The sequence below is a fragment of the Aspergillus fijiensis genome, assembly GCF_003184825.1.
Source record: "Aspergillus fijiensis CBS 313.89 unplaced genomic scaffold BO72scaffold_60, whole genome shotgun sequence".
NCBI lineage: Eukaryota > Fungi > Ascomycota > Eurotiomycetes > Eurotiales > Aspergillaceae > Aspergillus > Aspergillus fijiensis.
This window is the reverse complement of record NW_024469036.1, coordinates 64,064-77,116: the sequence shown is the minus strand read 5'-3', so window position 1 is coordinate 77,116 and position 13,053 is coordinate 64,064. Positions and strand designations below refer to the sequence as shown.

At 53.1% G+C, this 13,053-nt stretch overlaps 5 protein-coding genes across 5 annotated transcripts; 1 reads left to right on the top strand and 4 right to left on the bottom strand.

Moving 5' to 3' along the window:
- Positions 1 to 2,518: 2,518 nt before the first annotated feature.
- On the top strand, positions 2,519 to 2,947 carry BO72DRAFT_243251 (uncharacterized protein). Its single transcript, XM_040939941.1, has one exon. It carries the CDS (start codon positions 2,581 to 2,583, stop codon positions 2,830 to 2,832), a length of 252 nt encoding a protein of 83 aa, XP_040797403.1. The 5' UTR covers positions 2,519 to 2,580; the 3' UTR covers positions 2,833 to 2,947.
- Positions 2,948 to 3,634: 687 nt separating this feature from the next.
- Positions 3,635 to 4,408, bottom strand: BO72DRAFT_451761 (uncharacterized protein). The gene has a single exon (XM_040945570.1). The coding sequence runs from the start codon at positions 4,380 to 4,382 to the stop codon at positions 3,708 to 3,710; it is 675 nt and encodes a 224-aa protein (XP_040797402.1). The 5' UTR covers positions 4,383 to 4,408; the 3' UTR covers positions 3,635 to 3,707.
- An 842-nt stretch (positions 4,409 to 5,250) lies between these two features.
- On the bottom strand, positions 5,251 to 8,971 carry tah18 (NAPDH-dependent diflavin reductase; the record flags this gene model as incomplete). The annotated part of the gene is made up of 7 exons (XM_040947098.1): positions 5,251 to 5,333; positions 5,398 to 6,077; positions 6,800 to 8,210; positions 8,247 to 8,251; positions 8,364 to 8,462; positions 8,541 to 8,716; positions 8,813 to 8,971. The coding sequence occupies 7 exons, from the start codon at positions 8,969 to 8,971 to the stop codon at positions 5,251 to 5,253; spliced, it is 2,613 nt and encodes an 870-aa protein (XP_040797401.1).
- A 430-nt stretch (positions 8,972 to 9,401) lies between these two features.
- BO72DRAFT_531065 (DNA-directed RNA polymerase III subunit C31) lies at positions 9,402 to 10,706 on the bottom strand. Its single transcript, XM_040950335.1, has 3 exons — positions 10,432 to 10,706; positions 10,045 to 10,291; positions 9,402 to 9,890 (listed from the first exon to the last, which is right to left on the bottom strand). The coding sequence occupies exons 1-3, from the start codon at positions 10,540 to 10,542 to the stop codon at positions 9,505 to 9,507; spliced, it is 744 nt and encodes a 247-aa protein (XP_040797400.1). The 5' UTR covers positions 10,543 to 10,706; the 3' UTR covers positions 9,402 to 9,504.
- Positions 10,707 to 10,897: 191 nt separating this feature from the next.
- On the bottom strand, positions 10,898 to 12,990 carry BO72DRAFT_451756 (uncharacterized protein). The gene has a single exon (XM_040945569.1). The coding sequence runs from the start codon at positions 12,953 to 12,955 to the stop codon at positions 11,006 to 11,008; it is 1,950 nt and encodes a 649-aa protein (XP_040797399.1). The 5' UTR covers positions 12,956 to 12,990; the 3' UTR covers positions 10,898 to 11,005.
- Between the last annotated feature and the right edge of the window lie 63 nt (positions 12,991 to 13,053).

Genomic DNA, 13,053 nt, shown 5'->3' with positions numbered 1-13,053 from the left:
CCCCCCCCCCCCCCCCCCCCCACCAAACCAAAGACCGAACAGAAGTAGATAGATAAGCTCCGTCCCTCCGAGTTGGGAAAACAGAACAAGAACCCGGAAAAAGACTCGACATATCATATTTTGCTGGTCAAATCCTTCGATTCAGCTTTCATCAACTCATTGCCCCCGTGATGGCCAGAAAGGGGGCCGGCCGCATGATGTTCTCCCACACATGCCCATCGAAATTTGACTTTTGTCACTCCATCAATCATCCTTTGCCACTGGAACGAGGGGAACATATAAGATTAATCATACACATCACATTTTGCACATACGGTACTCAAGTCTATTGAGAAATTCCAGTGGAGATGAGAGTTGGGGCCCAGCACGAGGAATTGCAGTTTGCGGTTATTGCGGCTTGCAATGATGGTAATATGTGATTGGAGGTGTGTGTGTGTGTGTGTGTGTGTGTGTGTGTGTGTGTGTGTGCAGAAGAGGATCGATCTTGCAGCTATTCGCAAGTCCCAAACTCTGCGCTTTCTCTGGATCTGCTTCCACTCGATTGGTAGGGATATATCGAAGATAGACACATTCGGGATGAACCCTAAAACTATCTGGGATTCCTTTCGAGTTTGTTTTGTTCCAGACATTCCGCAGTGGACAAGCATCCCCGCGGAAGGGTCCAATCGGCTCTATCGATATGGAAGCTAAGAAGACATTCCAGACGAAGCTGAGAGAACGAGGGAGGACAGCCAAATCAGAAACCGTCGAAGTTTCCATTCCTTGGTCGCCGTCTCCTTCCCTCTTTCACACAAATCCCATCACGGGGAATCTGAATCTGACAGGCCCCAGGGGCCCCCAGTCGCCACCCCGTCATGCGAACCGACGAAGCTTCTGTTTCTCTTCTGGGCTGGGCCGGGTTACGATGCAGCTTCGATCCGACCATGATGAATCTAGCCCTAATCCAGCATAGGCGCATGACAGCTGGCAGCTGGAGAACTACCGATACTGTACTCCGTACCTGTCAGCCTTCAGGAACTGTGGGTTCGTGATCAACCTTTCACACGAGAAACTAGTGGGTTCAGCTTTATTCAATAGTAGGTCAATCTAAATCCCTTTCATGCAGGATCTAGGATACGTGATAGCAATCGCAAAAAAGGTGGGGTGGTGTTGTCGAGTCGACTGCTGTCAGCGGCGCATGTCCGTCGTCATATTTACCAAAACCAGTATATGTGCAGGCCAGAAGAACTCTTCTTTAGGGGACTAAGACAGGTAACTTAGAGAGCAGCTGCTGTCATGAAGCTCACGGGTGTGATTTACGGAGGACCTTCTGCTGCAACTCCGCTACAGCTACAGCCTGCAGCTGCACCTTCGCCCTAACAGACAGCCGACAGCACTCGGCACATCCGAAACTCCACAACCCCGGCGGCACTGAGTCCCCCCGTCCCAACCTTGCGCAACGTAGGCTATACATACAGCGGTATAGCCTGTTTCCTCATCCGCTCAGACACATGTCTCGAGGATGTCACAGGGTAGAAGTTCATCACTAGTCACTCTACTCAAGAATGGACCGGCATGTCGAGTTGCTTGACTGTACTCCGTAGATGTAGATAGTCGAAGCGCGAGTCCACATGCTGATCACAGCAATGGAAACCAGCACGCCTTATTTGGTTTACATATCTTCTGTTGCTCTCGTGGAGAGGTTTTGAGTTTAGCATCAACCAAGTCCAAGGCTCATCTCTCTGGCTGTCATCTTTGCGGATTTGACATGGCCATGGATGATCTTTAACTCGGCAGATAGAATAAGAAGCTGACAAGCTGGCATCGAAATCCCATTTCGAAGTGACCCGAGGCTTGTAAGCTTGTATTCAGCACTCCAGAATTCTAGTAAATGGCTGGTCGTCTGGATCGGCTGCTGGCCTCGTCATGTCCTCATCTCACGAACGGGCCGTAGTATAAACCGGGGGGGGGACTTTCCTCTGTACAGACGCTCGATAAGAGAGACTTACATTGGTCAGTGCCGCATAGACCGCGAGACGACGCGTGCCACTATCTATTGAATCTCTTCTGCAAGTATCGACCTGCCCACAAACAAACGCGGAGTGAAATAGAAGTAAAATGCCACCCCCGCCCTCACCCTCACCCTCACCCTCATAAACCTCATCAACCGCAACGAACCATTCGCTACACCAGAGAAGAAGACAGAAGGGATAATGTATACAACCAACCCAAGAAGAGATCACAACCAAAAAGCTCACACTGCAGGAGCAGCCACCTTATGAGTTGGTAGGCCACTACTCTGTGCAGTGCTACGAAACCCCTCTCTTATCCCCGAGGGTTTTCATCCCAGTTCTATCTCCCGACGGGGTGGAGGAGGGGGATATTCCTGCGTCAGGCGTTATTCCCTTCTCCCCTGCCGGGGTTCGAACGCGGGACCGAGTAAGCACCTTGACTAAAATATAACCCAGCAGCCACTAGCTTCGAGAGCAATGTGCGCGAGACATTGCCGAAGTACAGCTCCGCACGGTGTCCGTCCACATTAGTATTCTACATGGTGAGCTGAGGAACACTTCCACTCCAGGCCCGTACTACGTGGAATTGATGAAAGGGTCTTATCTCTTCTTGTTCCTGTACTCAGTAGTTTATCATACGATATTTATGACATCCACATTCCACATTGTTTTTGCCAAACATGCAAACCTACCAAGTCCATCAGCTGAACACCGTAATTTTCAACTATATACTTCACCACCATCACCACCACCCAAAACCTCCCATCACCCATCAAACTTTTCCGCCTCTGAAAAACAATATGCCTTAGCCATCACACTACTCCGTACCTTAGACCCATAAACACCACAGACCGACCCACCTTTTCCAGAAAACCCCAGCTCCAACCCACCAAACGCGATACATCACATCCCTCCACGCGCAACCCCCAGCCCTGAGCCGACATATCAACCTACCCATCCATCCATCCATTAATCCGTACAACCCGCGCCAACGACCGACCGATCGATCAATCAACCCAACCAGCTCACCACGACGCAAATCTCACCGATCACGAACCCGATCTATCCCACGATCAACATCTGAAAACCGGGAATTGAAACGAAGCAAGATCCAACCTAGTAGAGAACGGGGCATCGCTTTCAGCCGCGCTTCTAGAATGCGAGCTACGCCTCACTAGAACCAGGAGTGGGAGGGCTGTGCAGTAGTTTCATATACTTGGGAGATTGTGGAGTATAGTATATCTATTTTATGGGGCGGTCGAGCTGAAGTTTGCTTTTGTTTTTGGTTCTATGAATAGACATTTGGTGGGTGGGTTATTGTTGATCTTATGGTTTCTGGTCAAATCAGGAATTTCGTGAGAGTTGCTATTTACCACTGCTTGAGGGATGTTTGGAGGGCTAAGGGTTGTACCTAGTAGGCAGATTTGATTACGAAAGAGGTGTTGATATTAGATGGGATTGGGGAATATGGAAAGAGGCAGGGTCTTCCAAGTTAAACCATGGCAGCCGAACAAGGGCTTTATGGCTAGCCACCGCAGAACTACATTTACATAGGATGGGAGGCACGAGAGAATAATTCGTTCAAAACGTTTGAATGTTGATTTTTTATAGTTATTGATTTATTGGAAGAAAGGAAAGGAATCAAAGAAACTCACCGCAAGAAAGGGCCGGGCCGAATGCTCAAAAATCATTGTCGCCAATCTTGGCACCAACCGCCTATTCCTCCTTCAACACACAACCCCCCCGGGTCTCCTCGATGAACTTAATCCGCAGTGCCTGCACTCGATCCCCATTCCAGGGCCCGAAGATCCGACCGCGCCAGCCACCCCGAGACCGAAACCTGGGCTGCTGGGACTCGACGACCCGGGCTTGCGCCTCCCGCTCCACCACCCACTTCCAGAACTCGTCCAGCTGGCGCCGATACTGGCGGTCGAGCTTGGCGAAGTGAGCGATATCCGCCGAGCAGTAGTTGAGGAAGTCGTTGTCCAGCGGCCGGCGACGCAGGATGTGGCTGTCTCCGTCGCGGCCGAGATAAAAGCAGTTGGAGCGGCCGCGTTCTTTCTCGGCCCGCCAGCGGCGCGCCTCGGGCTCGGTTAGCCCGGCGTCATCCTTGATGCACGCCGCGAGATTGGTCACCCGACTGTTGTCGCGCCGCCAGCCCTCGGAGGCGGCGTGCTGCATCAGCTGGAGGTCAGCAACGCGCTGGAGGCGAATCTGGAACTGACTGAACAGCGCGTCCGAGCCATTCCACACCTCGAAGAAGACCTTGGTGCGGTTGGGGGACTCGAGGATGGCCTGGAGGCTGATAGTGTTGTAGAGACGGGAACTCGCGGTCGTGGAGAAGGCCCGCGCGCCGAGGGTCTCGAAGTCCACTGCGTAGATGTTGTCCATGCATTCCAGGTAGATTAGCATCAGGCTCAGGGTACCTTCGCGGGAGAGATTTACACCTTTCAAAACGATGTAGAGTGGCTCGAAGGGATTCGCGATGATCGTATCGACAAGGCTACGAACCCCATCTTCAGTGTCGATGAGATGAATGGTGCTCATTCTCACGTCGGCCATTGCTGGTAAACCGCGATCTTGCTGATATCTAGTAGCAGTCGACAATTTTTTGAACAATTATGCTGCTTCTCTGTGGAAACCTATCTTGTATGAAACGGTGGACTGACCGGTCGAGAATGGGAGTCAAGACCTGGCCGTTCCCATGGGTTTTATAATTGCAGGGTGGAAGCGTGGAAGGGATGTTCTTTGGGATATTTTAGGGAGATTCCCATAGAGCATATTGTTTGATCTTTGTCTGTCAATGCACTCGAACCATTCTTTGTTTTCCTCCTTTCGAAATTGAGCATTTCATTCAAACTGCAGGGATACATCAGTCCCTCCACTGCTGTCCACACAGTAACCGTGCGAGGACTACCACATGCTTTGTGACGCAGAACGATGGCGAGTCAGGCAGTCATCACGAAGCGATCCATAATCTTTGCGTGATAGAAGACGGAGACGGAGAGGTATGCATGTCACCGATGGATCTGCATATTAGTAGTCCAAGGATGTAATAGATAGGGCTAGAATATGGAAAGCTTCGAGTCAAGGAAGAGCAACAAAAAAGAAATGTATGCAAAAAAAAAATGATATATATCCCCTTGGGGAATAAAAAAGTAAAGATACCGAACCAAGTCTAAGTAGGCAGGTAGTCAGTCATAAACATACACAAAACACAAACATACGCAAATGCTCCGCTCCTTTCCACCACAAACCCTTACAGAGCATCCAGCTCCTTCAACTTGCCGATGAGTCCGTCCACATCCTCAACCTTACCACCACCCTGGCGAGCGGGAGGTTCTGAAGAAAGACAATTAGCTCCAGCTCCCTTCTCGTGACTGACAGAACACGCCAGGAAACTCACCGGTGACCTTGATCGTCTTCAACCGCTTCTTATCCTCGATGCCGAAGTCGGCCAACGTCTTCTTCTCGAGGGGCTTCTTCTTCGCCTTCATGATGTTCGGCAGCGTGGCGTACCGGGGTTCGTTCAACCGCAAGTCCGTCGTGATGATCATGGGCAGCTGCGCGCGCAGGGTCTCGACGCCGCCGTCGACCTCGTGTGTGACCTCGACCGTGCCGCTCTCGTCCTTGATTTCGACCTTGCTGGCCTGGGTCGCCTGCGGCCAGCCCAGCAGGCCCGCCAGCATCTGGCCGGTCTGGCCCTGGTCGCCGTCGATCGCCTGCTTGCCCAGCAGCACCAGGTTGATGTTCTCCTGCTTCACCACCGCCTGCAGCATCTTGGCCACGGTCAGGGGCTCCGGCCCGCCGTCCGGGCTGTCGCCCACGTCGACGTGGAAGGCCCGGTCCGCGCCCATCGCCATCGCCGTGCGCAGCGTGTCCGCGCACTTGGGGCCGCCCGCCGACAGCGCCAGGATCTGGTCCACCTTGATCGGGCTCTGCTTCTTGGTGTGCCGCTCGCGCAGGCGCACGGCCTCCTCGACCGAGAGCTCATCGAAGGGGTTGAGCGAGTGCTTGACGCCGGCCGTCTCCACGCCGGTGTTGGCTTTGTTCACGCGGGGTTTGACCTGTTTAGTAGGGATTGGTCTGTTAGTTTATCTTTTTTTGAATTCGGAAATTATCGCCATGTCGTATGGATATGAGCATGTTGAGTTTGATTTCAAACTTGGGACTTCAGTATTGGGGGAGTGCAGTGCAATGGCTATGAGGGCATCGTGGCGCGGAGATTCGACTCGGCAACTTCAACTTCTCACCGAAGCCGGAGCACGGCAGGGCAATAAAAACTCACCGCATAGTCGATAACCCGCTTGATGGGGACAAGAATCCGCAGGTTGCTGGCCATTGTGATTGCTATGTGAGAGATGTTGGACCAGGTGAGTACAGTTCCGATGGGCTCGTGAGGGGAAAAATGTAAAGAGCGCGAGGGAGGAGGGGGAAGAGAGATGGGGGAGAGAGGAAGAAGTGTTGTAGCTTAAACCGATCCGTCGGAGCAGTCACAGACTCACTCACAATCCATCCGCGGCAGAAAGCAGGTGACTCTAGGCGGAGAAGCCCCCGAGGCGGGCCGAGCTCATCGTCTCTCCCCGCCTGTGTCAATCCCGCCTCCAACCGAGGTATGTCAGGGCAGTCAAGGCAGATGCTCGAATAGAATACTACTTGGAGTCTTCCTGACAGCTGATAGAGGGCAAATGACCTCATTGTGCTTGAATTATGTTCTAAAATGGTCTCTCATGTCTCGTACCCCCCCAAAGGTCTATGCAGTCGGTCTCACTAACCGACACAATGATCACCACGTTTCTTGTTTATACCGGCCTGTCTTCTCCATCCCCAGCAGATACTGCTCGGCGCCCTGTTCATTGAACCGATCAGTCTCCACCTCCGGTCCGTGCTGAAATGCCTCAGTGAGGGCCTGCCGCACGGCTTTGGGCATATTCCCAGAGGATCCGCATACGTACACCGAGCCACGCATGTCATGCAGGAGTTTAAAGAGGAGGCCGACATTCTCGCGGATCACATTCTGAACGTAGACCTTCTGCGTCTGGTCTCGCGAGAACGCAGTCAGGACCTTCAAGCGGACCAGCTCACCCAGCTCCTCCCACTCTTGTTCGAAGAAGAAATCCGCCTCTCTGTTGCGACCTCCATACACGAGCAGAGTTGGCCCGATCGGGGGCTCAACTCCAGGGTTTTCTTCCTTGTACGCCTTGACGATCGCGGCCTTCTCCCAGATCATCGATCGCAGGGGCGCGATTCCAGTTCCAGGGCCAATCAAGACCGTCGGTCCCACTAGTTGATTGACCGATGAGTTGAGGCCCCCACGCTGCAACTGCACTTGAAGTGTACTTCCGGGTTGAAGCACCGATAGATACCGGGTGCAGACCCCCTGTCGAATGCGCTTGATGACTGTCTGATACTTGACGATAGCGACCAGCAGCTCGAATTTCGTGCCTCCCTCCGCTGTATGCTTGAGGGCGCCCCCGCTGGCAATACTGAATTGTCTCGCTCTCATGATTGGAAACACCGAGACCGCATGCTGCCATGGAATCTTCACCGAGTCGAACTCGTGCAACACCTCCAGGATGCTGCGTCGCGGCCGAGTGGTATAATCCCACAGTTCGTCCAGGAACTCGGGGTTGGTGAACTCCAGAAGACGCTCCTTGTGCATTTCGTAATCCGTGTAATGAGCCACTGTAGCGAAGAACGCTCGGCGAGGAATGGCCTGAATGTCGAGGTAGTCGGTAAGGAGAGCGCGTAAGGTCAGTTTGGGATATGAGTCGAGACCCTGAATAGGCGGAGAAGGCATATCCTCGTCGTCTGCCGAGAGTAATGTCGGCCCAGGGACGAGTGTCACCGGCCGATCGACATCTGCCTCCCAGCCCATCATCGTGATGAGATTGTCCACGTCGACGGCGAAGTTCTTCGGGGTGATGGATAGCATATCTCCAGGAACGTAGGACACTGCTTCAGGGACAGTCAGGGACAAATGGCGCACATCCTGCCAGTGATTCGCGGCAGTCGCTCGCCTATTCTCTGTCAGGGTCGCCGTCAGCGTATCTGGCAGCGGCCGAAGATCATGACCGAGTCGGTCCAGCTCAGAAGATCCATTGACTCCTGCATCAAATCCTGCGGCTCGCTCCGATGTTAAGGATTCCTCCCCATCATCTCGTAGTTGCAAGACCCATTTCGGAGGCAGCTGAACGTTGTCCGGTATCGGCACCTGCCCTGGCGGAAGCGGATATGTGTCGAGCAGATGCTCACGAAGCCTGGTGAACCACGGGATAAACGTCCCCTCAAGACTATTACAAACCATCACATCAGCATCTCCGTATCTCCCGGGCTTTTTGCTGTCGATGAGCAAGGGAACAAAAATCTCACCCCTCGGGATGTTGCTGGTCCGCCTCTCCGCAAGGATGTATCTCCTCCGCGCCCAACTGAAGCAATCGTTTATGCAGCTTGCGAGCCGCCCAATTAAACCTATACCCAACGTCAATCAGCTTCCCATCTCAGTTACTGTGAACCTTCCCCATAAAAAAACATCTCCCACGCACTCACTTCGGATAGGAACTATCCCCCAACCCGAAAGCCGCAAAATTGACCCCACTCAAGAACGTCGCGGGGAGCTTCTTCAACAACAACGATCGCCAAAACGATCGCGCATTAGCCGGAAAATCGCCCTGCCCGGTGGTGGAAACAACAAATAGCACCAGCGTGTACGAATTGAGTGGTTCCTAACAGTATCGTTGGAGTCAGCGTTGGGGGTTCGTGCACACACGCACACTCTCCCTCTTAACCATCTACATCGCTGGCGATGGGAGAAACCGTACCGGCTTGTACTGATTCAATTCCGCAACATGGGTCTTGAAATGGAGCCGCTCGGTTAATGCGCCGAGCTCCTCGGCGACCTCTTGAGAATTGCCAGTTTCGGAGCCATAGAGGACGAGCGCAGAGCGTCTCTGTTGGATTAGCTGAGAATTGCTGCTCATTGCTTCTGGTATGGCACGTGCTTGCGCAATACCTGTAGTTGATATCGAAGGGCGGGAGCGAGTCACTTCCGTTTTTGCGGTTTCAATCACTCGCTCACTCACTCTCACTCTCACTCTCATCCGCTATCTTTTTTTGGGAAGCCCCCCTCCTCCGGAACGAAGGCCTTTTGCGCCGACAGAGCGGGATGACGTCATCCCGACGATCGGTCGGTCTCTTCGTTGCGAGGGGAATTTGGGGTCTTTTTTCACTGGTATGGATTGCTGGGTCCTGAAGTCGAGTTGATAAGAGTCTTCTACCTGGTGATATGTATATACATAACATCAAATCCTTTGAAGAAGCTATTTTTTTGACAAGAAACCATTCTTACTGATTGAACCTAATTACAACTGCTCACGAACAGTATGGCTCCCCCAAAAAGAAAACACGGCCAATTACACATGTCTCAAACCATAAAGCCCGATAAATCGCTCAGATTGATAAGATCGAAGGAGATAATGAATATAAGGGTATCTTAAAAATAAGCGCCCGCTTTTTAATACGTATCCTCATCACCACCCCCGCCGCCACCATCTCCGAACCCATCGTCGCCGTATTCATCGTCGCCGCCATCGAAGTACTGCTCCGCGTTGTAATCCCCACCCATATCGTCGTCGTCATCCTCGAAGTCATCATCCATGATCTCCTCTTCCTCCTCATCGGGGTCCAGGACCTCCCGCTCATCATCCTCGTTCTCCGCATCGCCCTCCTCTGCGTTCTTCCCCTTCTTGCCCGCCTCGTCGTCCTCCTCATCCTCATCGTCCTCAAAACCGCGCCGGATTCCGGGCCGATCAATGCGCAGCACGTATCCGTCCATCGCAGCATCGGGCTTGAAGCTCGGCTGAATGGTCTGCCACAATTCCTTGGGGAAGAATTTCATCACTGCAGCAGCAAAAACAGCCCCTCAAAGTTAGCAAATGTATCTCCTTAGAAGTAGAAGCCCCCCCCCCCCCCCCCCGAACTAGTAAAACCAAACAAGCAACCCCGAATTTTCCACCTCAAGCACAAGGGAACCACAAAACGGCATACAACTCACCATACTCCCTCCCCGCCAACTTCGGCAACGTCCGCATCTTTTTCTGATACTTGCCCGAGTACGAGGGCATCCCATGGAACGGGTCGAAGTGTACCCGCGCGGCACTCTCCTTCTTGGCCGACGACGTCGCCGAGTCCAGCACAGAGTAATACGGCCCATCGTGGAATCGTTCTCGAAGCGACCGGTACTGATCCACCTGGATCTGCTCGTGGGGGGTTAAAGGCCTGGCGCGGGGGACATGGTATTTCTAGAATGTCGGAAAAAAGGTTGTTAGCATGGGATCCGTATTGGACCCCGACACTGATGCCGGGAAAATCCTTGTTTCGAGAAAAAAAAAAATAGACGGAGGCATTCGTTCCTCCCAATGAAAGACAGACAGAAACATACCGGAAAAAGAGGCGTCGGCGCGGTGTCGTTTTCTCCGCCTCCTTCACCAGTTTCCCAACTGAATTCTGCTCCGGGGAGCTTGCGGCCCTTCTTGGCTCCGAAGCGAGACATGGTGGAAAGAAGATGAGGGGTATGCCAGATGGAGAGATGGTGTCGATTTCGTCCTGGGCCTCTTCGTCCCGTCACAGCGGCAGTAATGCTGTACCAAGGTCGAAGGGCGACGGCGGGGAAGACTTGCAACGAGAGTGACTTTCAGAGGGGGCTGCGGCGCGGCTGGAGAAAAAAAGTACAAGGGCTCACCACTGACTTCTGGACTCCCGGGCGGAGCTTGGAGTCACCGCCTTCGGAGATACGCTGAAGTAGGAAATAAGGGCTTGTCGCGCGGGAGCCCTGACATCTTACTTTCAAGAGTCAACCAATCAGATTTCAAGACGTTATGTACTGCGTGAGGTTTCCTGCATGCAGTGGCGCATATCATCTACTTGTCTCAGGCTTGTACGATTAAGACGCTAAAAATAACTAAGTCGGCTTCCGAGAACCACTGAAACGAAGAAGAAAGTAGCAGAAGTACCTATTACAACCCGACAGTTGCAACTTGGTTGCCATGTTGAGTGGTTGGCCCCCATGGGCCCTCGTTGACGCGTTGACGGAGTGTACGCATGATATCGTCGAACCCAGCCATCTGTCCGCCGCTCTCTTTCAAACCGTCATACAAAGCGACCAGCACCTCATGCTTCGCAGTTGCCACCTTCCATACCGCGTTCTGTGGATCTGCGGCACCGCCTCCAACAAATTCGGAGTACGAGCGCGGAGGTTTGAAAAGGTAGGGCAGTAGGACTGTAAGAGCCGGTGGTGTCAGAGCGGCCCAGGCACCACTTGACGGAAGAACGCCCTGTGTCGCTGGAGAAAGAGTCTCCAGGCTTTGTTCAGTAGGGAGCTGATACCTGGTATGGCCAGGAGCAGAAGTCGGCACTTCGGCCGGCAAGACCTGCCAATTGGCGGTAATAATCGCTTTCATAAGTGACATAGCGGCCAAGGAGACATCCTTCATAGCGAGGATGTCGGCGGTCGCGACAACATCCGTCCAGAATCCAGTGTGCTGATTCGTGTATTGGAAGTAGAGGACCCGGGCGGCCGCTGCTTCTTGGTGCCAGTCGGTTGGGGTCTGGCCGGACGTGTTCAGCTCCATCGAGTCAGCCAGATCGGGTTTGACCGGGCCATGAAAGACCTTGGCGAGCACGTCGAGGGCCTCCTTGTTCGGGGGTTTACTGGGAACAGATAGCACCGCGTTCAGGCCTTGCTTGCTGGCTTCCACGAGCAAGACTCGAGGCAAGCAGGAAAGCACGTTCAATTGTCCGCTGGGGACAGGCCCATGCGCCCATTGAGCGGACGAGATTGCCACAGATGCAGCGACGCGAGATACAATGCGGTCTAGCAGATGTCGGGGATTCTGCAAAAGGTGGTTGGGGTACAGTTCAGCGTACTGTGCCACGTAGGACATGATTGGACCGCAAAGATAGGCCAGGTCGATAGAGTCCAGTTTGGACTCATCGAGGTAGAACTCCAACAAAGTAGTGTGTATATCGTTTAAGATGAGGAAGTCAAGCGCTGGCGAGGAGAAGGTAGACGCGGATTGTACGGTCATTCGGGCCATGAGACCCGGGGCGTCGATGGCCAGCAGGTCATGGAAGAAGTTGATCAGAGTCATGTGCATCAACACATCGCCCCGGTCAACCATCCTGCAGGCGACAAAGTGAAGAAGGCTGTCGCTCTGGTACTTGGTTTCCACATCTGCGACTTGAGAACTTGAGATGATGTCCCAGCGCAGTTGCCCTGCCTTCACGAGGAAGCCCATCAACCTCCCTTGAGCCACTGTCTTGTCTCGCTTCGAGATGCCTCCAGGCCCATTATCCTCGAGACTGCATATGGAGAACAACAGTCCATAGACATCTTTATCCGTGAAGATTCTTCTCCAAAACAGACCTTGACCAGCAGTTGTTCCATCAGGCTCATGCTCGCCAAGCTCCAGCGGACTAGCGAGATCGATCTCCAACAAGGTCCAAATGGTGTCTAACGCCGCTTGAGCGACAGCGGTAGACGAAGTCGACAGCCAAAGCTCTACCAGGGATGCGACGAGCTCAGAGTCCCCCGCGACAATGGCAGCATCACTCGGGACTCTACCCGCTTTACTCAACAATGACAAGGCCAAGAGGTTGACTGGTGGGGAGGGCGCTTGGAATCCCGCGATGAAATTTATAGGAGGGTCAACAGCACGGAGATCACTAAATGAGAGATACCCTGCAGCTTTTATTGCAAGCGTTGTGAGAGGGGTAGGGTCTTCCTGAAGCACCGGCAAGAGCTCCGAGATCTGTATCAGTAGAGTGGCGGGGACATTGCGGTCCGTATTCTCCGTCAGTTCTAACTTCAGCTTATCTATGATATTAGTATCCAGCTTGGTAGAAGGATCACGCTGGATCTGCTGTAGATGAAGTCTGGCTTCCTCAAAGGTCGTAGGCACAGCCATGCTGTTCTAGTGTAGCTTGTTCTGCTGTGTTGTTGGAGGATGAATGCACCTGGATTGATGCCCGCTCAGCGCGGGGAGGAGGGAAAGCTGGATTGCAA